This window comes from Mus caroli, unplaced genomic scaffold, assembly GCF_978045245.1.
Source record: "Mus caroli unplaced genomic scaffold, Mus_caroli_1 scaffold_10, whole genome shotgun sequence".
Classification (NCBI taxonomy): Eukaryota; Metazoa; Chordata; class Mammalia; order Rodentia; family Muridae; genus Mus; species Mus caroli.
This window is the reverse complement of record NW_028227265.1, coordinates 58,542,452-58,566,502: the sequence shown is the minus strand read 5'-3', so window position 1 is coordinate 58,566,502 and position 24,051 is coordinate 58,542,452. Positions and strand designations below refer to the sequence as shown.

The following is a 24,051-nucleotide window of genomic DNA, read 5'->3' as shown; positions in this document are numbered from 1 at the left end:
TGAGAGGCCCACCTGGGGCACAGGCGAGGATTTTCAGGGATTTGCTGTGATAAAATTTGTTTTCAAAATTCCATTTTACTTAAGGTGTGCATGTGTGTGTGTGTGTGCGTGTGTGTGGGTGTATGTGCCTATGTGTGTGCAGCTGTATGCACGTGCGTGTGAGAGCCTGTGTATGCATGCATGTGAGTGTGTGTGTGTGTGTGTGTGTACGCCTGAGTGTCACCTCCCAGCCTAGGTGCAGGTGTTGAGGTCTGAGGACTCCTTGGTTGTCTCCTACACCTCCAGCTGCAGATAGGGATGTGACAAGGCAGAGGCTTGAGCTGCTAGGGTGTGCACACTAACCTGCCCTCCCTAGAAATGGGGTCCTTGGAGATCTCCAGGAAATTGCAGCTTTCCAGCCAGGGAAAGCGGGGCCTTGAGCATTGGAAACTTGTCAGGCTGTACCCTTGCTTTAGCCAGGTCCCTGGGTGAAGGGTTCCTCTCTCATCTCAGGTTCCCACCATTCACACCCCAGCCTGACTCAGGTATGGGGTGCGCAGACCAGGACGGGACCTCCATGAAGACTCTGACCTCAGGTTTCTCTCTCTTCTTTTTTTTGAGAGGCTCTGTTTAGCCTTTGTTAGCCTTGGAAGTCACAGAGATTCATCTGCCTCTGCTGGGACAGGCAGGTGTGTGCCACCACACCTGGCTTTGCTGTTAGAGAGATAGTGCAATGTAGCCATGAATGACCTTGAACTGGTCCCCTGCCTCATTGTCCCAGGCGCTGGAATGGCAGGCATGGCCCTATAGGAAAGAAAGCAGAAGGTGCAGTTCGAGGAGTCTATTATTGTGAGTGGGAATGCAGGGCAGGAAAGATGACTCTGTGGGAAGAGGCGCTGCTCCCTCCTCACCCTAACAGCAGCTGGAGCTGGCTCCCTGTCCGTGTGGTGGACTTTGAGAAGCACAGAAGGAAAGGCACACAACTCTCGGCGTGGTGTTTCAGTTTGTGGACTGCTAATGTTGGCTTTCTCAGGCCTTTTGCAGGTGATCAGCCTCTTCAGTGACTGCACGGACCCCGGAGGAGGATAGCCTCCTGTTGAGCCCAGCACACAGCATTTCTGTTGCTATGAATAGGTTCCAATTGTATGAGGATCACAGGAAAAAAAATTAGCTGAACAGTACCTGGTGTGGTAGCACTGGGTGGGTGTGGTGGGGCTGAGGCAAGAGAATATCATGAGTCTGAGATTAGCCTGGGTTACAAAGTAAGATGCATCTTTTAAAAGCAGGTGCTGGAACTAAGTTATTAGAGTGCTTCTAGCTTAGTTGGTAGAGAGCTTGTGACTCAGTGGGTAGACAAAGCCCATAAGCTGGACCTGGTGGCATCCACCTGTCACCAGGACACAGCTGCAAGAGACCCTGAATCAAAAAATCAGCCAAACAAACAAACAAAACCCAAAAAGCTGGGCACATGGTAGGTAGCACACACCTTTGATTCCAGCACTTGGTAGGCAGAGGCAGGAAGATCTCTGTGAGTTTTGGGCTAGTCAAGGCTATATAGAGAGACCTTGTTTAAACAACAAACAAACAAACAAACAAACAGAAAACTGAAAAGAGTGAGAAAAAAAAAGAACTATGAAAAATGCTGTCTGCTTCCCTGAGTGACAGAAGGAAGACTTGTCTCTGTGAGAGGTGACAGCCCGTAGATACCTTTAGAGAAATGCAAACATTTGTTCCTGATAACCCATCCTCTAGTGTTTGTTATTAAACTTATTAATTTTATCTGAATGGCAAAGTTCACAGATGACATTGGTTTGGCACGATAAGTTTGCTGGTTGTTCGCAGACAGAAATTCTTGGAGTAGCCAGGTGTACCTCTTTTTGTTGGTGGTGCTGAAACAGAATCTCTCTATGTCCAACAAACTGGCCTAAGGGATTTACCCTCCTTAGCCTCCTAAGTGGCAAGAGTAGAGGTCTGGGTCCCATACCCTGATGCGCTGGGATGGAAGCCAGGGCTTCATGCACGCGAGGCAAGTTCTATATCACTGAGCCACAAGTACTTTTAACAACTGAGCCACAGTACTCTTTTTTTTTCAAGACATAGTTTCTCTGTATAGCCCTGGCTGTCCTGGAACTCACTCTGTAGACCAGGCTGGCCACGACCTCAGAAATCCACCTGCCTCTGCCTCCCAAGTGCTGGGATTAAAGGCGTGCACCACCACTGCCCGGCAACAAGCATTCTTAACAAGTGAGCAACAAGCACTTTATCAACTGAGCAACAAGCACTCTAACGAGTGCGCTATAAGCACTGAATCAACTGAGCCACCAGCTGAGATGCTGTCCAGTCACTACTACTTCCTATGAAGTAGGTTTCCCTGTGACGATTAGTCTGTCCTCAACCCCTGCTGTTTTAGCTGCTCATGTAGAGGGTGACAGAAATAGGATTCAGCTCAGAATCAGTCAGTGACCACATCACCTCAAACTAGGGGTTGGAAGAGGAGACCAGGGAGACCTAATACTGGGACTTAATACCCCAGTTTTAAGCTATCTTCTCTGATACAGCACCTTGGAAACACCTTGAAGAACTTCCTATTTGCTCCTCCCAAAAGGTACATTTTTCACACAGTTGCTTGCGAAATTCGTCTACTCAGAATCAAGCCTTAATCTTTTGGACATGATATACTTCTCGGGCCACGCACCTCAAGTCAGCAAGCCCAGCCATCCACAGCCAGAGCAAACTGTGTTATCTTCACACAGTCAGTGGGGCCCAGAGGTACCCAGGGCTACAATGAAGTAGGGTGGGGACAAGACCCAAGGGTAGAGCTCCTGCCCAGACTCTCCTAGGGAGGCGCAGGGGCGTGGCTTTGGTGGAGCCCTGGCTAGAATTCCTCCAGCAAGGGGCTAGGGGCGTGGCTCGGGAGTGGAGCTCCCTCCTGGAATCCTCAGTGAGGAGCTGGAGCCTGTTTATTATTAAGATTTATTTATTATTATATCTAAGTATGCTGTAGCTGTCTTCAGACACACCAGAGAGGGCGTTAGATCTCATTATGGATGGCTGTGAACCACCATGTTGTTGCTGGGATTTGAACTCAGGACCTTCAGAAGAGCAGTCAGTGCTCTTGGTTTTTTTTTTTTTTTTTTGGTTTTTCGAGACAGGGTTTCTCTGTATAGCCCTGGCTGTCCTGGAACTCACTTTGTAGACCAGGCTGGCCTCGAACTCAGAAATCCGCCTGCCTCTGCCTCCCAAGTGCTGGGATTAAAGGCGTGCGCCACCACCGCCCGGCCGCAGTCAGTGCTCTTAACCGCTGACTATCTCTCTAGCCTCCTGGAGCCTGTTCTTAGCTCTGTCCCAGGGAGCCAGCCTGGTCTACAAAGTGAGTTCCAGGACAGCCAGGGCTACACAGAGAAACCCTGTCTCAAAAAAACAAAACAAAACAAAAAACAAACAAACAAAAAAAAACAAAGCTTATATGTGAGAAGAGAATGGTGTCAATTTAGTTAAAATGAATCCAGATAACTAAACAAGTCTCAGGTCACTCAGTTAAGGACAGGAGACTCTGTGTTTTTTGTCACCAAGCCAGCACCGCTACACCAGAGGAATCTCCCCGGAGCAGAGTTGGCCTTCCAGGGCCTTCTGCCGCTGTGAGCCCCAGGGCAAACTCACAGGTCTGGGTTTGGATCCCATTGGGCCGGGGTGCAGAAGAAGCTGCTTCCGGCTTTTTCTTTGGCCTGCAACCCAGGCCGGTCTGGAACTCGTGGCTTCCACTTGTACATTGTGATTGGCTGCACAAAGCCCGACCTGGGTTTTAGTTTTGCTGTTTTCTATTATGTCTCTAAGTTACTTGTTTCTTCATTCTGTGTGCAAAGTCCCTAGGATGGCCTTGGGTGTCTCTATATAGCCTTGACTAGCCCAGAACTCACAGAGATCCTCCTGCAAGAGTAGAGGTCTGGGTCCTATACCCTGATGCGCTGGGATGGAAGCCAGGGCTTCATGCACACGAGGCAAGTTCTATATCACTGAGCCACAAGTACTTTTAACAACTGAGTCACAGTACTCTTTTTTTTCGAGACAGGGTTTCTCTGTATAGCCCTGGCTGTCCTGGAACTCACTCTGTAGACCAGGCTGGCCTTGAACTCAGAATTCCACCTGTCTCTGCCTCCCAAGTGCTGGGATTAAAGGCGTGCACCACCATTGCCTGGTCTGTCTTTTAGGTTTGCGTGTGTGTTACTGTTCCACCTGCTTGTCTGTGGGCACCATATGCATTCAGTGCTCCCAGAGATGGTGGGTCCTCTGCAAGAGCAGCCGGGGCTCTTAGCTGCTGAGCCAGCTCTCTAATTCCCATGTCTGGTTCATTTGATCAAAATTATGTGAGTGAAACTTCAGTTTACAGGCCCTTAGCTTCTTCTCCTCTAAGGGACCCCCACCTCTGTCAAATTGTAGAATATTCCAACACCAAACTGTTGTCAGTCACTTGGGCTGTCTTTCAAGCCCTCGATGCCACCCCAAGCCACCCTGAGCCCTGGCCTGTTCTGGACCTTTCAATCAATGGAAATGGAGTCACTTGCTCTGGGACCGTCTGTTCCTGCACTGTCACAGAGGGACTTGTATGTCAGTCTCCTCCCTGCAGATTCCTGGCCTCTGTCCTAACACTGCACCTTGTGCTGGTCCCCAACCCCCCTTCCCCTCCCCCCCCCTCCCCCTGCAGAACTTCCAGGCCACTGTGGTCCCAGATCCTCATCTGCCCCGAGGGCCTGCACAGCTGTAGCCCTGCCCCAGCCCTCTCTCTCCCTTCAGCTGCCCTGGCCATGACTCACCTGCAGGCATCTTGTCTCAAAACAAATGTTTGAGAAAGGACCAAATCCAGCAACCGCAGGAGCCCTGTTCAGAGGTGGGCTGGGCAGGCATGAAGCCCAGTGTGACAAGGCCCCTGGGGACACAAAGCAGAGGCCAAGGGCCTGTTTGCTTTCTGGGGTTGACCCCTCTCCTCCTCTCCCGAGGCAATCTGTTGCACTGGATAATGTGGGCTATGCTGATATGTGGACAAGCAGCAGACTCAGACATCAAACAGCCGCCCCGTGGGGTCTGCTCTTGTGACACACACAGCTTCAGGAGACAAAAAAAAAAAAAAAAAACAACCTCACATATTCTCTCTCTCTCTCTCTCTCTCTCTCTCTCTCCTTCTCTGTTCAAGACAGCATCTCACTATGAATCCCTGATTATCTTGGAACCCACTCTGTAGACCAGGATGCCCTCGAGCTCATAGAAATCCTCCTGCCTCTGCCTCCTGAGTGAATAAATCTTGTTCATCTTTGTTTTCTTTTTAAAGATATTAACTTTGTTATTTTTAATTATGTGTGTGCCTGGTGCCTGCAGAGGTCAGAAATGGGCATTGGATCCCCTGGAGCTGAGTGAGATACCTTATGTGGTTGCTAGGGACTGACCTGGACCCTCTACAAGAGCAATTCTTGAGCCCTTTCTCCAGCTCTTAAAATTTGCTTTTCTGCCGGGCGTGGTGGCGCACGCCTTTAATCCCAGCACTCAGGAGGCAGAGGCAGGCGGATTTCTGAGTTCGAGGCCAGCCTGTTCTACAGAGTGAGTTCCGGGACAGCCAGGACTACAGAGAGAAACCCTGTCTCAAAAATCCAAAAAAAAAAATTGCCTTTCTATTTTTGTTACAGATGAAATGGTGTTGAGTCTTGAGGCCACAGGTGGAAGAAAACTGTAATCAAGGAGCAGACAGCATCGGCGTCCATCACTGGCTTGGGGCTCAGGGCATGGGGGCCTAGGACCTCCAGGCTGACACTTTTACAGGCTGCCCCACCAGAACCAGCTCAGCTTCAGTCTGTTCCAGCCCTTGTTTATCCTGACTCTGGTCCACCTGGCCGACCTCCCCAGGATCCCACCTCCATCCTGAGAGTCCTGCTGAGCTCATACACCCTCTCCCTTATCCCGCTCCTGTTACTGTTTGTTGTGTTTAAGGCAGACTCTCTGGGGCCAAGGCTGGCTTGAAGCTGCACCGGAGGCAAGACTCAGACCCTACTCCATTGGAGAGAATGGTATGACAGCCAGGGACCAGGAACTCATCTGCTGGCAGTATCACCAGCTCACACTTGGTGGGCAGGTGCTCTTCCACTGAGACATGTTCCTGATCCAAGATGCAGGATCTTTAACAGAACACCCTTCAGAATTTGGTTGGCTTTGAGTTGCTAGGGCAACGGCATCTCAGCTCCTGCTGTGTAACCCATTGCCTGGTCAGCCCTGGTGAAACAAGAGAGGTGCAGTCACAGGGGGCAGGTCACATACCAACCTCATGAGATTCTGTTCTAGTGGGTAATGCTTGTGCTTGAGCTAAGTTTGAGGAGCCCTCGTTCTGAGGGAGGACCCCAATTCTTTCTCCAATGTCTGTGGACAGGTCTTGAATCAATTTGTTTGTCCTTGCTGTTTGGGACTTGGGACAGTCTCAGGCAGCCCAGGCTGGTTCTGTACTCACCCTGAAGTCAAGGATGACACCCTGAGCTTCAGATCCTCCCATTTCCCGGGCATGTCCCACCTAGCAGAGTGAATTTGGGGTTTCAGCATTGCAGATGTCCCTGGGGCCACCCAACCCGAAGCTGACTCAGCCAAAGGAACTTAACTGCTTCCTGCCAGGTGCTGGCTCTGTTCCTTCCTGGCTTCCTGACAGCGCCCCTGCTGCCCCAGAGCCTACAGGAATGTCGGCAGGCTCTTGGCCTGAGCCATGGATGCCTAGACCAGCAGGGGCGACAGACACAGCCACCAGCTCTGTGGGAGGCTCCACCTGGCTTGGGACTGTCAGCAAGGATGGGATGTGGAGGGGAGGAGAGGGAGGGATGTGGAGGGAGGCTCTGTGATTGCTTAGTCCGGGCACAGGCAGTTCTTGGAGAGGGTCTGGATTGAGAGTTTAGGGTGAGTCAGCAGGTAGGAAGCTTGTAAGATCCCTGCTCAAGGCACCTCGGGATAGAGCTGCTGAGCACAGTGGAGGGGCGTGCAGGAGACAGCCTATGCGCATGCAAAAATGCAAAAAAAAAAATATCAGAAGATTGAAGTCAGCTGTGCTGCGGAGGCCACAATGCCGGGGGTGTGCAAGGTTTTCATTCCAGGGACCAGAAGGACCCTGGAGCTTCAGAGGGCCTGGATCACTCAAACATGAGAGGCAGAAAAATTCCCGAAGAGCAGCTCACCGTGCTGAGGCGCCGGATGTCAGGCTTTGTGCTAAGCAAGGAGGTGGGGAAATTACGCTGCTCCAAGCCGGGGAGTGAATATGGCTGCTTGCCTGTGTCAGGTGACTGAAGGACAGACATGACACATTCTGGGTGAAGCAGAGCTGCCGCCATCCTGGCTGGCAGCTAATGCTGCTGTGATGTTTGCCATCCAGATAAGTAAAAGAATCAAGGCCAGAGTGAAAGAGAAAAGAGGGGCAGGGGGGAGGGCTCAATAGGCAAAGGAGCTTGCTGCCAAGCCTGAGAATGTGAGTTCGATCCTCCGGTCTTACACAGTAGAAAGAGACTACGAACTCCTGCAAGCTGTCCTCTGACCTCTCACTGTCCTGCTTTGGTGTGTGTTTGCATACATACAAATAAAAGGGAGAAACTTTTGGGGGGGAAATAAGGGAAGTGATGGTCATACAGTGGTGGTGCACAGTTTTAATCCCAGCACTGGGGAGGCAGAGGCAGGTGGATCTCTGGGTTCGAGGCCAGCTTTGTGTACATATTGAGTTCTAGGACAGCCAGGAGTACCCAGAAAAGCCCCGTCTCAGAGAAACAACAAACCAGCCGGGCAGTTGAGAAACCTTGTCTCAAAAAAGAAAGAAAGAAAGAAAGAAAGAAAGAAAGAAAGAAAGAAAGAAAGAAAGAAAGAAAGAAAAGAAAAGAAAAGAAAAGAGAGAGAAAAACAGCAAACCATTAATGGAGGTGGTGGGGTCTGGGAGGAGAAGAGAGATTGTGGGAGGACTCCCGAGCTTCTTGCTAGACAAGAGGAGGCAGAGGCAGGAGGACTGGGTGTTAGACATGTTATCCTGAATTATTTAGCAAATGGGGGGTCACCCTGGGCTACATATTACTTTGTCTCAGTCCTGTCCCTAAAATAAGACCAGTCAGGTCATGGCCACCCAAGAAATGAATTCTCCAGGAGAAACATTAGTGTGGTGGTGGCCTCAGGAGCGTGGCTTGGAGGATGCCCTGCTTGCTTAGGATGCCATACATCTTATGCTTGCACAGAGCCAACCTGCACAACCTTCTAGACTGGTCTTTCTCGTGCTTGGGGACAGAGCCTCTGGCATGCATGACAAACTCTCCAGGTCACACCACCAGCTGTCTGCTGATTTGTGGTCCTGTAGTTTTGAGACAGAAAAACATTCCATAGCCCAAATGAGTCTGGAACCCATAGCACACTCCTCCTTCAGCCTTCTGAGGGCTCATGCAGGTGTGCCACTACCCCTGACTTCTGTGTGCACACCCTAAGGTACAGAGCAGAGTCAACTCTGTAGATACTTCTTACACCATTTGTCTAGGGAACCATGACCTCAGAAGAAGGTCATATGTGTTCAGTAAAATAACTTTTTCCACGTTTTCCATCTGTGGGTTCATGGAACTCACAGGTGTGGGGCTGGAGACTGACAGCCAATGATTATGTCACAGGCCACTGCACCTGAACACCTACAGCAATTTTATTGGTGTATACAAAAGCTGAAAACAATGTAGCTATTCACCCATCCGCCCACTGGGAATGGGTGACACATTGCGGTATGTCCTTACAAGACCACTTGGCAATGAAAAAGAATGAAATATTGATATACATAAAAGCGCTGAGTGATAGCTAGACATCAGCCAGACTACCTTAAGACACTGTGTCAAAAATAAAATAAAAATGGAGGTGTAGGTGTGAGGTTCAGTGGTAGAGCAGGTGCCCAGTGTGTACAAAGCACAGGGGTGAAGAGCAGAGAGCATGGGAGGTGGGGTCTGCAGGGCCTCCTGGAAGCTGGAAAACATTAGCAGAGCCTAGGTGGCTGACCACAGAAGGAACATGTTCTCTGATAGTCTGCAAACCGTCAGTCCTTTTGAGGAGGCAACTCGTCCATCCATGTCTTGTGAGGGCTCTGAGAATCTGTCCCTTGGCACTTCGCGGAAGCGTCACAATCCTTGAGGCTCTGTGTTCTGTAGACACCCCATTTCTCCCTCTGCCTTGGGTCTTCTGTGTGCCCACGCGGCTCACCCAGATTACTTTTATATATTTGGGGGTGGGCAGGGTCTCAGCCTGTAGCTGTGGATGATCTTGACCTCCTGAATCTTTTGCCTCTACCTTCCCGGCGTTGGGGTGACTGCCCTCAGCTTCTCTGCTTGTTCAATGGGAAAACCCCATGGTCTGGAGAAGCTGGGTGTTCTCAGCTGCCTACTGCAATCTACAAGGTCACGGCGGTTCCAGATGTTTTCCTTGGTGGATAGAGAACCAACCCTCTTTTTGGGGGTGCAGGTGGGACACAGGGACTTCAGGACTTCAGGGCGGGCAGGGCCTGTATCAGCCAAGCTTCTGTACAGGTGAAGGTCCAACCATTCAGAGAGGAGGCTGCTGGCCCAAGGCCTGTGATTGGCTTTCTCGGGCCCCGCCCTCAGAGGTTGGTCTCAACATCATGCCCCAGATATAGGGGGTGGGTCTCTGCTCCTGGCCTGAAGCCAGGGGGCTTCTTGGTCGCAGCAGGGATGTCTTCCGGTCCCTGAAAGAAAGCGTAGGACATCATACACCCGCCCCAGATGGGGTCCCAGAGGACTAACTAGGTCATCTACATGCAGAGTGGCCCAGCACCCCTCCATCAGAGTCAGCTGCTGTCCAGGCTAGCCTTGTCGCTGAGGTCCATCCTCCTGCCTCTACCTCCCTGGTGTTGTGAGAGCGGTCCACCAAGGCCCAGCCCCAGTCCCGGTGTAACCTCAGACTTGCAGTGATCCTTCTGCCTCAGTACTGGGATCACTAAGGTTCATAACCTTATTTTATTTCTATGTTACAGGTATGGGGTGTGGGTGTTATGCCAGCGTGTGTGCATGCCTGGGGCCTCAGATCCGGGGAAACTGGAGTGACAGGTGGTGGTGCTCCTCATGTGGTGCCTGAACGATCCTTTGCCGGCCCAGCCGGCGCCTCCAGCCCCTTCCTACTGTTACTTGAGATCTAGGCTGGCCTCAGGCCTGCTATGTAGCTCGGGTTGGCCTCGAACTCCTGGCCTGGCACTCCACATTTCTATCTGTAGTGTCATGTACTAGAAAAACTTCTCCTTTCTTTGTGTCACTCTGGTCACTTGACCCGAGGTGACAGTGTCTCCTACTTTCAGATCATCGACTGGCTCTACAGTCCCCGGCCTCAGCTCCAGCCTAGCTCTCCCCTCCAGCCCCCCATTTCTTATGTAATTCTGAATTAAGTAATGTTATCTTAAGAATATTCTTCATGAGTCTCTCTCTCTCTCTCTCTCAAGGGGAAACCAGTTTCCCCTGCCACAGGCAGGAAATATTTGTTTAAAAAAACAGATATGATAAAAATAGACAGTGCTCATGTGTCAGCCCCTGGGAAAGGGATGACTTTAACCACAGAGAGGAATCTGCCGGGCCCCTTTGGCCACACCCGCCAGGTCCCCATGACCTTGGCGCCCAGTGACCTGGGCTAGATCTGACCTTCACCAGGCTGTCCTCCAGGGTGGTGGTGTCCTCCTTTGGGGCCACAGATGCTGTCTGCCGAGCGAGGTCCCACCACAGTAATCCGGGGCCCAGGGAGCTGCGCTTGGTGGGGCCTGAGGGGCAGAGAGGATGGGGACTCAGCGTTGAGTGCCCAGCCCCATCGCCAGCCATGGCGGCCCACCCAGTTCATCTCAGTTGCTTCATCTGAATCATGAGTTGGTTTCAGTCTTAGGTTATTTTTCTCTTTTGAGACGGGTTCTCCAGCTACAGCTCAGCCAGTCCTCCTGCCTCTGTCTTCCGAGTGTTGGCATCACAGATAGGCGCCATCAGCTCAGCTGGCTGGGAGTGCCCAGCGTTTGGCCCTTCATTGTTTCAACCCTAATGTCTAGAAGTTCAGCAACAGCCTGGGGGCACCAAGTCGCTGAGTCATAGAAGTAAGCCAGGCTGGGCCTGAGGGTCGGGTGTCAAATGCTCCCATCTCAGAGGGTAGAGTGCTTGGCACGCAGGCAGCCCTGGCTTCCACCTCCAGAACCACATAAACCAGGTACGGTGGTGAATACACTCAGGAGTGGGTGGAAGAGGGGGAATCCTAAATTCAAGGTCTGCCTCAGCTACATAAGGAATTTGAGGCCAGCGGGGGCTAAGTGAGACCCTGTCTCAAAAGGAAATATATGACTAAAAGAGAATATAGCCTGTGTTGAGTGCGGTGGTGTGCACATGTCATCCAAGCACTCATAAAGGCGAGGCTGGAGGATTGTCATGAGGGTCAGCCTGAGCTGCAGAGAGAGATCCCCCCCCCCCCCGTGTCAAATCCAAGCAAACAGGATGTTGTTAGAGCCCAAGGGCCTCCCCATGCTGATTTGCTTCAGGACCGCGGACAGCGCCCGCATCCCCTGGCCACAGCAGGGACTTTCCGGGAGGAACCTGCCCCATTTAGTTCCCACATCTGCAAAATAGAACTGGCCTTGTGGGGCGTCTCAAGGATGAGGCAAAAAATGTGCCAGCTCTCAGCCGGCTGGGAGTCTCTTTCATCTCTCCCTTTGGGGAGTTGAGGGTGGAGGCAGGAGAATGAACAGCTGACACCGGAGTCGGATCCCCCCCCCCCCCAGGAGGCTGCTGCACTTACCAGTTAAGTAGCTGATGAGAGCACCGCAAAGCATAGTGGTCAAAGTGCCCAGAGCCCCGTAGTAGAGATAGGAGACAGCATAAAAGGTGTCGGAAAGGGCTGGGCGGCCCAAGTCCATTCCAGAACTGCGGTGGGGGAGGACAGGCGTGAGATGCCTTCTTCCTGTTTGTCCACCAGCCCACTGTGTCAGCTGAGACCAACTTCTTCAGCCATCCCTCAAATACAGAGATGTATGCAATGGCCGGGTCTCCTCTCTTTCTGCTACAGCCTACCACCCACCATGGCTGCCCATTGATCTTGCAATTAAATGAAACTGAATACTTAGAAAAAAACCTTCTGGTCAAAACCTTCATAGACCTGTCCTCTGAAGAGGCACACACAGGAAAATGCCAGCCGGACCTGACCAAGCTTTGGAAGGTTTTAGATGGGCATGGAGCTTCACCTAGCATCTTCTCTTCTTTCTCTGCATTTTTCTAGAAGGAACCCAGGACCTCTCCAATGCTAGGATAGTACTCAACTAGTGAGCAACACCCCAAGACCAGGCCTCGATTGAGACAAAGTCTCAAGCCTTCCCCAGGGCTAGGAAGAGGAGCCTGTGCACACTTGGCTGTGTGCACAAAGGTGTATGGGACTCTGTTCACAACAGCACCAACCAGGGCATCACCCATATGGCTATCCACTGATGAGCAGTTACACACATGTGGTATAGCCATTCACTGGAATATCACTCAGCCCTGAAAGGGAAGGAACTGATGGTGGACACTTTGGTCAGAGATAATCAAGGATGAATTTCCAAAACAAGGTTAGATGCAAAAGTTCACATATTCTAAGATTTTGTTCTTAGGAAATGCCTAGGAGAGGTCAACCCACAGACTTAAAATAGGGATCTTCCCAGAAGCAAGAATTAAAAAAAAATTAATTTATTAATGTGGACCAAATTGTCCTCAAACTTATCTTGTAGACAAGGATAGCCTGTTGCCTCTAAAGTGCTGAGGAGCTCAGCCACTACACCCAGTTAAACCTAAGCTTTTATGGTTAGCTGTGTATTATATCCCAATAAAAATTAGAATAATTAATAAAGACAGAAGACAGTTCTATATGAGTTTCAGGCCAGCCTAGTCTACAAGAGTGAGTTTCTGCACAGCTAGGGCTACACAGAGAAACCCTGTCTGGAGAGACCTAAAAGGGAAGGGGAGGGGAGAGGAGGGGAGGAGAGAGGAGGGGAGGGGAGAGGAGGGGAGGAGAGAGGAGGGGAGGGAAGGGAAGGGGAGGAGAAGGAAAAGAAGAAAAAAACCCAGAGTAGCCAGATATGTTGGAGCACACCTGTCACCTCAGCATGCAGCAGGTGGAGGAAGGAGGATCAGGGTCATCTTTGGCTATGTAGAGAGTTCTAGGGCCAGCCTGGGTTACCTGAGACTCTCTCAAAGTACTAAAACACGAAAAATAAGAGGAAAAGCAAGCCAATTCTGCCTTTGGTTCCTCTGCCCTTCTATTAATACCAGATCACCTCCCTGTAGCCTTAGAACTTGAACGTGGCGTGGCCCGAGGGCCTTTGCACAAACCGATTTTGTCCCTCTAGGAATGCTCTTTCCTCCACTCCCAGTCCATTCCTGTTAACACCCTCACACCACACCCTAGACACCCACCCCCCACCCCACCCCACCCCCGCCCCGACCCCGGGCTGTTCACCTGGGGATCCCTCTGGAAGTGTTGGCAGCTCCGGGTGGGTCCGGGAGGACCGAGGCATTGGTGCATCCTGCAGCCGAGGTGGGCAGCACTCCCATGGTCTGCTCTCCAGGCGGGTACAGTGTGGCCCCCACGGCCACCCACATGGATACAGCTAAGCCTGCTGCCAGCCCGGAGAGGACGCCCTGGGGGCGGGGCCACAAGTGAGGAGAGGGGCACATTGATCTCATCTCTCACAGGACGCCCACAGCCCTCCCTACTCACTGGCGTGTTGCAGGCTGGGAGCAGCATCCCGAGGGTGAAGGCGCCAAGGAGAGGCCCACTGATGACACCCATCACGGTGAAAGAGCCCTGCAAGGCAGGTGGAGAAGGACTGGGCTTATTCACCACTTCTTTTTTTTTTTTTTTTGGTTTTTCGAGACAGGGTTTCTCTGTATAGCTCTGGCTGTCCTGGAACTCACTTTGTAGACCAGGCTGGCCTCGAACTCAGAAATCCGCCTGCCTCTGCCTCCCGAGTGCTGGGATTAAAGGCATGCGCCACCACGCCCGGCTATTCACCACTTCTTAGCACAAAACCACTGCAGGTTTTGAAATTCCTCTGTGCTCCAGTTTTCTCAGTCCTATTTCTCCCCCAAGGCTAGTAGACAGAATCAGTGGTGGGTTTCACCTGTGCCCTCGAACTCTCTATGTAGCTAGGAATGGCCTCGAACTCCTCACCTTCCCACCTCAGCCTCTAGGATGACAGACGTTCAACACCACCCCATCCCCACTCCCAGCTAGTAGTGTCCAATAGCCCGAATATCTCCCCGAGCCTGGGCTGAGACTCACGTAGGTACAAGACAGGTGGGGTTGGGGGTCTCACCTGGAGGACCCCACCTCCCAGCAGCGAGGACAGAGCAGCCACAGTGAGGCAGGCTGAGCCATAGATGAATGCTGTGGGGGAGGGGTAGCTCAGTCAGTGTGGGGTACCATCCTGGTCCTGAACCCTAGTCCCCCAAACTCACAGAGCCCTTTAGAGATGAAAACCAGCTTCCGAGGTGCCAGGCTAGGCATCCTGGGCTTGATGAGGTCTTCCACAGTTACAGCTGCCATAGCGTTGATACTGGTGGACGCGGTGCTGGGGATGGAGGGAGAAGAAGTAAGTCTCAGGACACCCCGAGAGAGCTGGTGCAGTCCCCTGCCTGGGGCCATCCTCCCTAACTGATGGATGAGGCCAGACCTTGGCATCCTCCAGGGGATGCTGGCCAGTCAATTAGCACCAGAGCCCCTGGGGGCAGAGTCATGTTGAGGGGCAGCAGGGAGCCCACCTGAGGGTGCCACTGTAGGCACAGGCCAGGAAGAGCCCGGGGACTCCGGGCAGATCCTCAAAAATGTCCAACACGAGCAGTGGCATGTACTGTGGAAGACAGAGGCCTCTGTGACAAGGGGGACACGGAGACAGGCCAGCCTCAGCCTCGGCTACATTGTGAATTGCATGCAGGTCAGTCTGAGCTACATGAAGCCCTATCTCAACAACCCCTTACCCTCCAAAAGGAAGAGTCCAGCTATCATTATCTTAAGTGTCCTGTCACGCTGGCTGCCTGAGGTCTTACCTCTCCTTGATGTCCCTAGGGCATTTCTGTGACTGAAAGGTGAAAGGTCCTCTGGCTGCTCTCACTCTACTATGGCTCCCTACTGCCTGCCTCCCAGGCTCACCCCCCCCCCGCCCCCACCCCAGCTTTCCTTGGACCAGTCTCTGAGCTCTCTGCATCAAAAGCCTGCAGCCTGTGCCTTCTAGAAGGGATGCTTTTCTAGCCCCACCCCACGATGGGAAAGCTGAGCAGAGCTCACCTGATCGGGTGCTGCGATGCGGCCTGTGAGGAGGGGGTCGCAGTCCTTGTAGTAGACAAACATGACAATTCCACAGCAAGCTGCACTAGCCACAATCAGGAAGAGGCCAAGCTGGTTGACAAGCAAGGCCCTGGGGGATGGAGTGGCCTTAGGAGTGTGTGGGGAGGGCCAGGCTGTCCCAGCAGCCTCTGTGTGGGTCCCTCACTGCACACTCACTGCACACTCGCTGCACACTTACTGCATACTCACAGCTTGGCCTTTCTCTCCGTGTGACAGGCCACATAGCGCTGCACCTGGGCTTGGTTCACACCATACATGGAGAGCCACACCAGAGAGCCACCTACTACAAATGTCCAGAAGGTGTAGCGGCTCCGAGGGTCAGGGTCAAAGCTGAGTAGGGAATGAGGCAGGTTAACAACCATGTGAGGAAAAAAACAAACAAACAAAACAAAAACCCAAGAAAAAAGACCAAGACACGCCTTTAGCCTTTAACCCAAGCACTTGGGAGGCAGGAGGATTTCTGAGTTCAAGGCCAGCCTGGTTTACAGAGTGAGTTCCAGGACAGCCTGGGCTGTACAGAGAAACCCTGTCGCCAAAAACCAAAAACCAAACAAAAGCAACAAACAACAAAACAAAACAAACAAACCCAACAACAAAAACAACCATGTGAGGATGTCACCCTCCCCAGATCACCCATGCCTTTTCTAGATCCTAAGGGGACATTTGCAGTGAGTTTTGAAGTATGAGTAGGAGTTTTCTATGTTGAGTTTTGTTCCCCTCTGAGACACGGTGCTGGGAAGGCTGAGGGACAGAAGTGGGGCTAGCCTGGGCTGCACAGTGAGGCCCCATGTCTCACTCCATCAGGTTGATCCGGGAATGGTTTTGAGCGAGACTGAGCACGTTCCAGGGGCCCCCCATGAGCAGGACACCTCGAGCCAGGATCACCCAGAAGCCGACGAGCATTACCACAACCTGGAACACATCTGTCCAGACCACGGCCTTCATACCACCCTGTGTGGGAGAGGGGATACAGGTCACAGACCCGCCCAGGGCTGCTGGGGCAGGGCTGAGTGGGGAGAAGGCTGAAGAGCACCCCCAGCTCACCCTGCCTGGCTTCCTGTGGCACAGGGAGCCAAAGCCCCCTTCTGGAGCTTCCCTTCTGTGAAATAGTGTGTGTTTCTATGGTCAGTCAGAGGATTAGATAAGGTAAGGGGGTACAGATGCAATGGCCCCAGGCATCCCAGCAAACAATCCAACACCCAGTATTATCATTATCCCTTTTGTTTATTTCTGGTCCATGTAGCTCAGACTGGCCTAGAACTTACAAGCTTCCAGCCTCAGCCTCCCCAATGCTGCTGTGACAGGAGCCAAGCAGCTACTTCTGATTCACAAACGTATTTCTCTCTGCCATTCATAGAAATCTGAGCCTCCATCGACGTACATAAACAGCAACCAGAACATGCCAGTCCCTTAGGTGGCACAGCCAATCAGGGCACCAGGAGAAGAATAGGCCAGAGTCTCAGGCAGATCCAGCTGAAACCAGTTCACTGCTGGGCAGGAGCCAGGAAAGGCAGAGGGCCAGTTTAGGCACCAGAGTGACCATGGGAAGGTAAAGCTCTGTCAGGGCTGCTGGATCCAGCCGCACCTGAAGCTCACATGTCCATCAGGCTTTATGTAGGAGAGGACACGGGCACAGTTAGGCAGGCTGCGGCTACCTCAGGTGCCAGAAAGCTGGAGTGGTGCTGCCTGCCTGAGGTTTCCCGCGTGTCAGCCACCACAACCCACTTACCACGGTCGTGTACAAGGTGCAGATGATTCCTGTGGACAGGAGTGATGCCCAGATGTCCAACCCGGTCACTGCAAAACATACCCCCTGTCAGGTCTCCCTCATCCTGCCTGCTCACTTAGGGTCCAGCCTGGGCTCCTGGCCCCTCCCGCTCCCGACAGTCAGACCTTGGTTCAAGATGAGCGCAGGCGCGTAGATCACGATGCCAGTATACAGCATCTGTGGGTGGGGAGGGCGGTGATGGCAAGGGGCGGGCAAACGGGTTGGAGGCAGAAAGAAGAGAGCGCGGATCAGGCAGGAAGGGCGGAGCCAGGTTGCAAGAAGGTGTTTTTAGGTAGGATGGGGTGGAGCTAGGCAAGAGGGTGCCCATAGGCAGGATGAGGGCGGAGCTATAGGCGTGGTTCTTGTATGTCCCAGAGAAGCTTAGCTCAAGCTGGGAAGGGGCGGGGCCAGGTAGGATGAGGGGTGTGGCGTGAGGTCAGGTTGGAGCGGGCTCGTGTGGGCGTGGCAGGGCGGGCAGTTCGCTCACCGTGGCCACCAAGTACTGCAGCGTCCCGCAGAGCCGGACCGCTCGGCTGAAGCGCAGTTCTAGGTACTGCAGAGGGAGCCAAGGGCTGGAGGTTACCGGGCAAGTGACCCCTCAGCCATCCTCACTGTTTCTACTCTGTTCCGGAGTGCCCAACTGAGTTTACAGAGTCTCTGTGTAGGCTAAGTCGGCTTGGAACTCGCAGCAATCCTCCTGCCAAAGCTTCTCTAGTACTGAGATATCACACATGGGACTTCAAATTGTCGCTACACTTGTTGGACGGTTGTTTCAGGGTGCCTAGCTGCGCCCTCAGATTTGAAACTGGGGTATCCCTAGTGAGTCCAAACTAGCCTGGTACTCATGGCAATCCTCCTGCCTCAATCTCCCTAGTGCTGAAACTGCAAGTCGATGCTATTCCGTTTTCACTACAGTTGTTGAGCGGTTGGGAAATCCTACACCTCACTGCAGGCGTTTGAACTCTGTCGGGCGCCGGTGGGTGGCTGGTACGGGGCACTCGCAGGGACAGGTGTCAGCGGGAGGCCACTGCCCCGAGGCTGCTGCGAGCTGTGGGACCCGGACTGGCTCTTCCTCCTTCCTGGCCCTGCCCGGTGCCCGCGGCATCTTCCCGGAACCTTCCCATGGGACCAAGTCCCCTACCTGGTAGGTGCTGGTAAGGCCCAGGCGGTAGAAGATCGGTAAGAAGAGCAAGGCTGTGAGCAGCGAATTGAGCAATTGGCCCACGCACATCCACAGAAACTTGAGACCGTAGCGCGCTGCCTCCGCGGGGACCCCGAGCACCTGCACAGCCGACATGAAGCTAGCGGCCAGCGACAGCCCCACAGGCACTGCCGCCAGCTGCCGGCCCCCGGTGAAGAAGTCGTCGGCGCTGCGCTGGCCGCCGCGGGCCAGGCCGACCCACAGACCGATGCCCGTGGACACCAGCAGCATGGTCGCGAACACGCCGTAGTCCCAGGGGCCGAAGGTGGCCCGGGCCCCTGCCTCCGCGCCCTCCATGGAGACAGGTGACTCGGAACGGAGAGGATGCGGAGGACGTCGGGGACTCTCGGTCAGAGCGAGCGTCGCAGCGCGAGTCCCTGCTGGGCCGTCGACCCACTCGCTTTTCGCGCGGCGGATTTATTGGGCTCCGGGGTCAGCGCGGCCCCGCCCCCCAGCCTGGGAGGCGGGCGCGACCCGCACCCTTTCCGTCCTGGGACGAGCGGGCCTTCAGGGGTGCGGGTAATGGGGTTGGGGGGACACTAGCGTCTCCTGACACTTTCTCCCACATCTAGGGCTTGTTCCGTGTAGAGTTGTGGACAGACGGGAAGGGCCATGGACGGCTCAGACCTCCGCTCCCCTCTGTTCACACAGCCTGCGGGAGTTAGGAACCGGAGCTACGAGGAACCCGGGACTGGTGGGGTTCACTTTCGGGGACTTCCGGGCCCCATAAGGAAAAACGAGACTCGAGCCCTCCCCCCAGAGAGCATCTGCCTTTCTCCGCAGCGTGGGAGAAGGAACTGTCCACCCTTGCTAACCCGGTGGGAGGCACTCAGGTTCTCTTTAGAGAATTTCTACCTTCTGTTTAGGACTCAGTTTCCCGACCTGCACAGGGCAGTCTGGACCTATGGTGTGTGTGTGTGTGTAGGCGTGTGCGCACACGTTTGAGGCTGAGTCTCATGCAGCTCGGGCTGGTATGGAGTTCTGACCAAGGCCCACCCTACTGGCAGGGACACAAGAGTGTGCACTACACCTGACCTGGCTGTCCTCCCCTTTCCTGTTCTTTTCTTTCTTTCCCACAGGCTGACCACAAAGGTGTGTCAATCCTGCCTCGGCTTCCCTAGTGCTGGGACAAGTGAGGGTTCATTGGATACCCATTTCTTCCTTCTGTCGCAGGTACTTTGGCATAACTGGGTCCAGGACATAAGTTTGCTGATAGTGGCTTTCAAGGGACCCAGGGCCTGAGATGATGCAGAACTGTCACCGTGGGACCCTTTTCTGGTGAACTGGGGTGTTCAGGGTTGATTCCCTATAGAGCCACGTCTCCACCTCCCGGGTGGTCTGGCAAGTAAAACTACGGCACACGCCCCCTGGTGGCCTCATATGCTGTATACTGGCTGGACTGCCAGCCCGGAGGTGCTGGTTAGGAGGGAGGCCTGGCTAGGGCTGTCTCCTAAGCCTAGGTGGCAGGCTTGAGGGCATTACTGATGAGGTTGAAAGGGCTTTTCTCTAAGACTATATTTACATGCGGGTACAGTGTAGCTGGCTTCAGACACACCAGAAGAGGGCACTGGATTCCATTACAGATGGTTGTGAGCCACTACGTGGTTGCTGGGAACTGAACTCAGGACCTCTGGAAGAGCAGTCAGTGCTCTTAACTAAGCCATCTCTCCAGCCCGGGCTTTCAGGTTTTGGGAAGGCTTCAGAGTGGGTAGAACTAAGAGGAGGCACTCTGAATGGGAAGAAGCACTGACACAGGAGGGAGGGAAGAGCCTTCCTGAGGCAGGACTGTTTGGCAGAAGCAGGCCGGACGGCCATGTTGGGACTACACTTGCAGTCATGACCTGTGCCTGGCATCAGGGAGAGCTGGGGTTGGTTGTGTGCCTACCCAATGTTTCTTTTGGTGTAGCCCTGGCTGTCCTGAAACTCACCTTTTAGACCAGGATGGCCTCGAACTTAGATTTGTCTTTGCCTCCCTGAAGGCTGGGCTTAGTCTCACACCAGGTATCTTCACAAACTCCCAAAAACAAAACTTAATTATGCACGCAGGTAAAGGGGAGTTGCATATGAATTCTGGTGCCTGGAGAAGCATCTGAAGTCCTGGAGCAAGAGTTACAGATATGGGCCTAATTCAAGTGCTAGGGACAAAACCAGGTCAAGAGAAGGAACTTTTCATGGGTTCTTCAAGGTTCCAAAGCAGCAGCCACTGGTCCCACTCTGCACAGGGAAGCAATGCAGTCAGAGGGTCACCCATTCCTTTGATGTGGGACCAATGGACTTAATGGGAAAAAGAATCTATAGACCAGATGTCCTCTTATGGCCTTCAAACGTATAGACTTGGGCTTTGTATTACCCACACAAAGCAATTTTTGACAGGGTTTGACTTTGAAGCCTGCATTGGTCTGGAATTCACATGTATCTTCTAAGTGCCATTCACATACTGCTATCCCTGAAAGTACTCTGGGCCATGTGTAGTGTCTACAAGGGGCCAGAGGCAAGTCCCTCAGAGGTAGCAATTGTAGGTGACAGGATAGTCCCAGGAAGCTTCAGGCCTGTGCCCTTTCAAGATTGGGCACCTTGATGATGCTGTGTTGGCCGCACCCCCACGATCCACCAAAGCATAACCCTGTCCCCACCTAAAGCAAGCTCACTGTGGGGCGTGGTTGGCCTCATTTCCACCTAGCAGAGGCTTAGAGCCAGCAGGATAAAGAGCTCAACCAGGTCCCCAGGCTTGGATTATATTCATGTCTGGAATTCTTAGGCCTGAGACAGCACCCTGGAGTCCAGAAAAAGACTGCGGCAGGGCTCAGGCTATGTCCTAGATAAATCATAGTGGGGTTGAAGCTAATCTAATGGGATACACACCTATGGAAAGATGCCACCGAGCAAGGCTGACAGGCAGGTATGCAGGGCTAGCGTGTTGTTAGGGACGGGACTAACTGGGACCTCTCCAGGGACACAGAAGCAAACAAGCAAGGACAGTCTCAAGTTTTTATTCAGTGGGTCTCTGTGTCTAGAAGAAGGTGTTGGGCCTCTTGGTGGTGAAGCGTGGCTTGTGCTGGCGCCGCAACACACGGTGGGGCAGTGGGAATTTGATCTTGGAGTCCTGTGGGGAGGGAAGCAATCAGTATCCAGAGACTGTCCGTGTGCAACCACCCCCTGCAGCCCTGCGTCAGCCCCACACTCGGGGTCACTCACATGGAACTGCTTGACAGCTGGCCGGCGGCACTTGCCAGCTGCAATCTCTTCCACCTTCATGATCTGGATGGAGTGGGCACGGGCACGGTGTCGGGCACCCATGTCTCGGTCTGTGGAAAGAAAGAAAATCAGCCCCAGCCACCCAGAATGCCCCCAGGGCTGTAGAGCCTACTGATTCACTCTGGGGGGCACTGCACAGCCCCCCAAAGGCGACGAAGCCCCTTTGCTGTGTGCACCACTATTTAAACAGCCGCTACAGGCAGCGACAGTTCTTGGGTTGGGTGCCAGGGATTGGAAAAGGGTTGGAGACTCACAGCACTGTGTGACTGCACCAGCAGTGGTCAGGTCCCTGTACTCCCGGTACATGTTGTGTGTGCCACTGCGGGAGTCATAGCGCAGCCAGATGCCGAAGTTCTTCACACGCAGGGGTGACTTCTCAAACACCTGTGGGGAGTAGGGAGGACATGAGGAGTGCTGCCCTGGTTCTGATGGTACCCAGCGACCGGCAGGCATACTGTGGGGCCCCAGACCTCACCTGTCCGCAGTACACAATCTCCCCGGATGACTTCTTCATCTTCTTCAGCTGCGACACAAAGTACCAGAAGCGGGATTTGGCCACCACGTGGTTGGGTGCAAAGATTCGCATGCGGTACAGTGGTGGTGTGTGGCATTTTGGGGTTGGCAAGCAGCGCCCCACCACCTTGTATTCCCGAAGCTGAAAAACATGTTAAGAGAGAAAGTTGTCTATGTAGGGGAGGGGTGTGGAAGCCGAGCCGGCCTGAGATCCAGTCCTCCCACAGGCAGGGGTGTCCAAAGCTGGGCTCATACACTCGAACCCTGTGTGAGGCAAGTCAGAATGCTTGTGCTCCGCTACGAAGCTGCCTCAGGTTCTTCAGTTCCAGGGTCTACATGTGGCAGGCTGCTCTGCTCTCCCTGAAACTCCAGGCCAAGATGGCAATGGCGGCTCATGTCTTTGATCCCAGAGCAGGAAAAAGGCCGTCTGTTCTACAGAGAAACTGTCTCTGGATGGGGACCAATTGATGATTCCGGACTAGCTTTTCACCAAGAGTCCGAAGGATTGTGTCCAACACACCAGAGCCAGTATGAGATCCGGCACCCTAGGCTACCGTCAGCCAGCCTTTAGAACTATCAAGTACCGAGATAAATGGCAGCAGGCTCGGTGTAGCCAGCGCTGGGGGGACAGGCCGCAACGCTTACCAAATGCTCTCTAAACCTAAGGCGGGCCGCGTGTTCACTCGAGTCTAAATAGACCAGGTTAGCTTTAAACCTCATAAGAGACTACAAAGAACCAGCCAGGCAGTGGTGGCGCACGCCTTTAATCCCAGCACTCAGGAGGCAGAGGCAGGCGGATTTCTGAGTTCCAGGCCAGCCTGGTATACAGAGTGAGTTCCAGGACAGCCAAGGCTACACAGAGAAGCCATGTCTCGAAGAAAGAAAGACTAAAGGACCACGGGGCTAGATTTGACAATGAAAAGGAGTATAACGCTGACATACACGAAAAGGCGGAGGGCCTTCCGGTGCACCCCGATCTAACCCGCTCCGTCCCCGGCCGCCCAGCACGCGGCGGCCGCCATGTTGGCCGCAAGGAGGCTGTGGGCGAGGAGAGCTGCCCGGGACCGCTGAGGGACCCTCGCGACGAACGCGCCACCACCCCGGAGGACACAGCCAACCTGAGCGGCCCTGCCGCCAACGCCGCACCTTTCGCCCCGCCGCGGCCTCCTTACCGTGCCCGAGGCCTTCATGGCACTGCGCGCTCCTTCACCGCCAGTCACAAAAGGAAGTGTTGCCTTTCGCGCAGGCTCTCACCATGGTCTCTGACGGAAGTCCCGCCCTCCTGATGCCGTGCTTCCATTGGGTACAGGTAGTAGCGGTCTAAGTTCTTTGCTTTTTTATTGGGTACCGATCAGCTACGTATAAGTCCCGCCTCTCTTCACCGAGACTACAGTTCCCAGGGAGCAACGCGACGGGCTTTTACAAGTTTCTCCCGGGACACGCCCCATCGTCGTGCGCGAGGGATCCTGGGAGTGTACGTGTAATCGTGGTTCCTAGTTAGACTCCGGATTTTTAATTCTCTCAGTCTCTGTCTCTGTCTCTCTCTGTCTTTTTTCATTTTTTCTTCCCACTTTCTACATCATCGTTCTGTGTATCTACCCATCTATGACCCATCATCCATCTTTTTTATTTGCTTGCACCACCTTCGTGTCGGGTGCCTCGGAGGCCCGCAGAGGGCGTCAGTTCCTCAGTGCTGGAGTTAAAAGTTGTGAGGTGGCCGGGCGTGGTGGCGCACGCCTTTAATCCCAGCACTCGGGAGGCAGAGGCAGGCGGATTTCTGAGTTCGAGGCCAGCCTGGTCTACAAAGTGAGTGCCAGGACAGCCAGGGCTACACAGAGAAACCCTGTCTCGAAAAACCAAAAAAAAAAAAAAAAGTTGTGAGGTGAATGCTGGGAATCGATCCCCGTATGTGCTCTTAGCTACTGCTGTTCTCTCTCCAGCCCCATCTTTCTTTTTCTCTGTC

The 24,051-nt window shown here is 53.4% G+C and overlaps 2 protein-coding genes and 1 non-coding gene across 3 annotated transcripts; all 3 read right to left on the bottom strand.

Annotated features, from left to right (window-relative positions):
* Positions 1–8,648: 8,648 nt before the first annotated feature.
* On the bottom strand, positions 8,649–18,686 carry Slc5a5 (solute carrier family 5 member 5). The gene is made up of 15 exons (XM_021170730.2): positions 18,261–18,686; positions 17,607–17,672; positions 17,245–17,296; positions 17,081–17,148; positions 16,148–16,302; positions 15,541–15,681; positions 15,292–15,421; positions 14,769–14,857; positions 14,466–14,578; positions 14,324–14,394; positions 13,726–13,812; positions 13,465–13,646; positions 11,776–11,900; positions 10,647–10,762; positions 8,649–9,703 (listed from the first exon to the last, which is right to left on the bottom strand). The coding sequence occupies exons 1-15, from the start codon at positions 18,615–18,617 to the stop codon at positions 9,599–9,601; spliced, it is 1,857 nt and encodes a 618-aa protein (XP_021026389.1). The 5' UTR covers positions 18,618–18,686; the 3' UTR covers positions 8,649–9,598.
* A 2,608-nt stretch (positions 18,687–21,294) lies between these two features.
* Positions 21,295–23,356, bottom strand: Rpl18a (ribosomal protein L18a). Its single transcript, XM_021170578.3, has 5 exons — positions 23,261–23,356; positions 22,051–22,230; positions 21,830–21,959; positions 21,516–21,625; positions 21,295–21,423 (listed from the first exon to the last, which is right to left on the bottom strand). The coding sequence occupies exons 1-5, from the start codon at positions 23,276–23,278 to the stop codon at positions 21,331–21,333; spliced, it is 531 nt and encodes a 176-aa protein (XP_021026237.1). The 5' UTR covers positions 23,279–23,356; the 3' UTR covers positions 21,295–21,330.
* On the bottom strand, positions 21,673–21,803 carry LOC115031787 (small nucleolar RNA SNORA68). The gene has a single exon (XR_003837449.1). It is a non-coding gene; the product is annotated as a small nucleolar RNA SNORA68 (small nucleolar RNA).
* Positions 23,357–24,051: the final 695 nt, after the last annotated feature.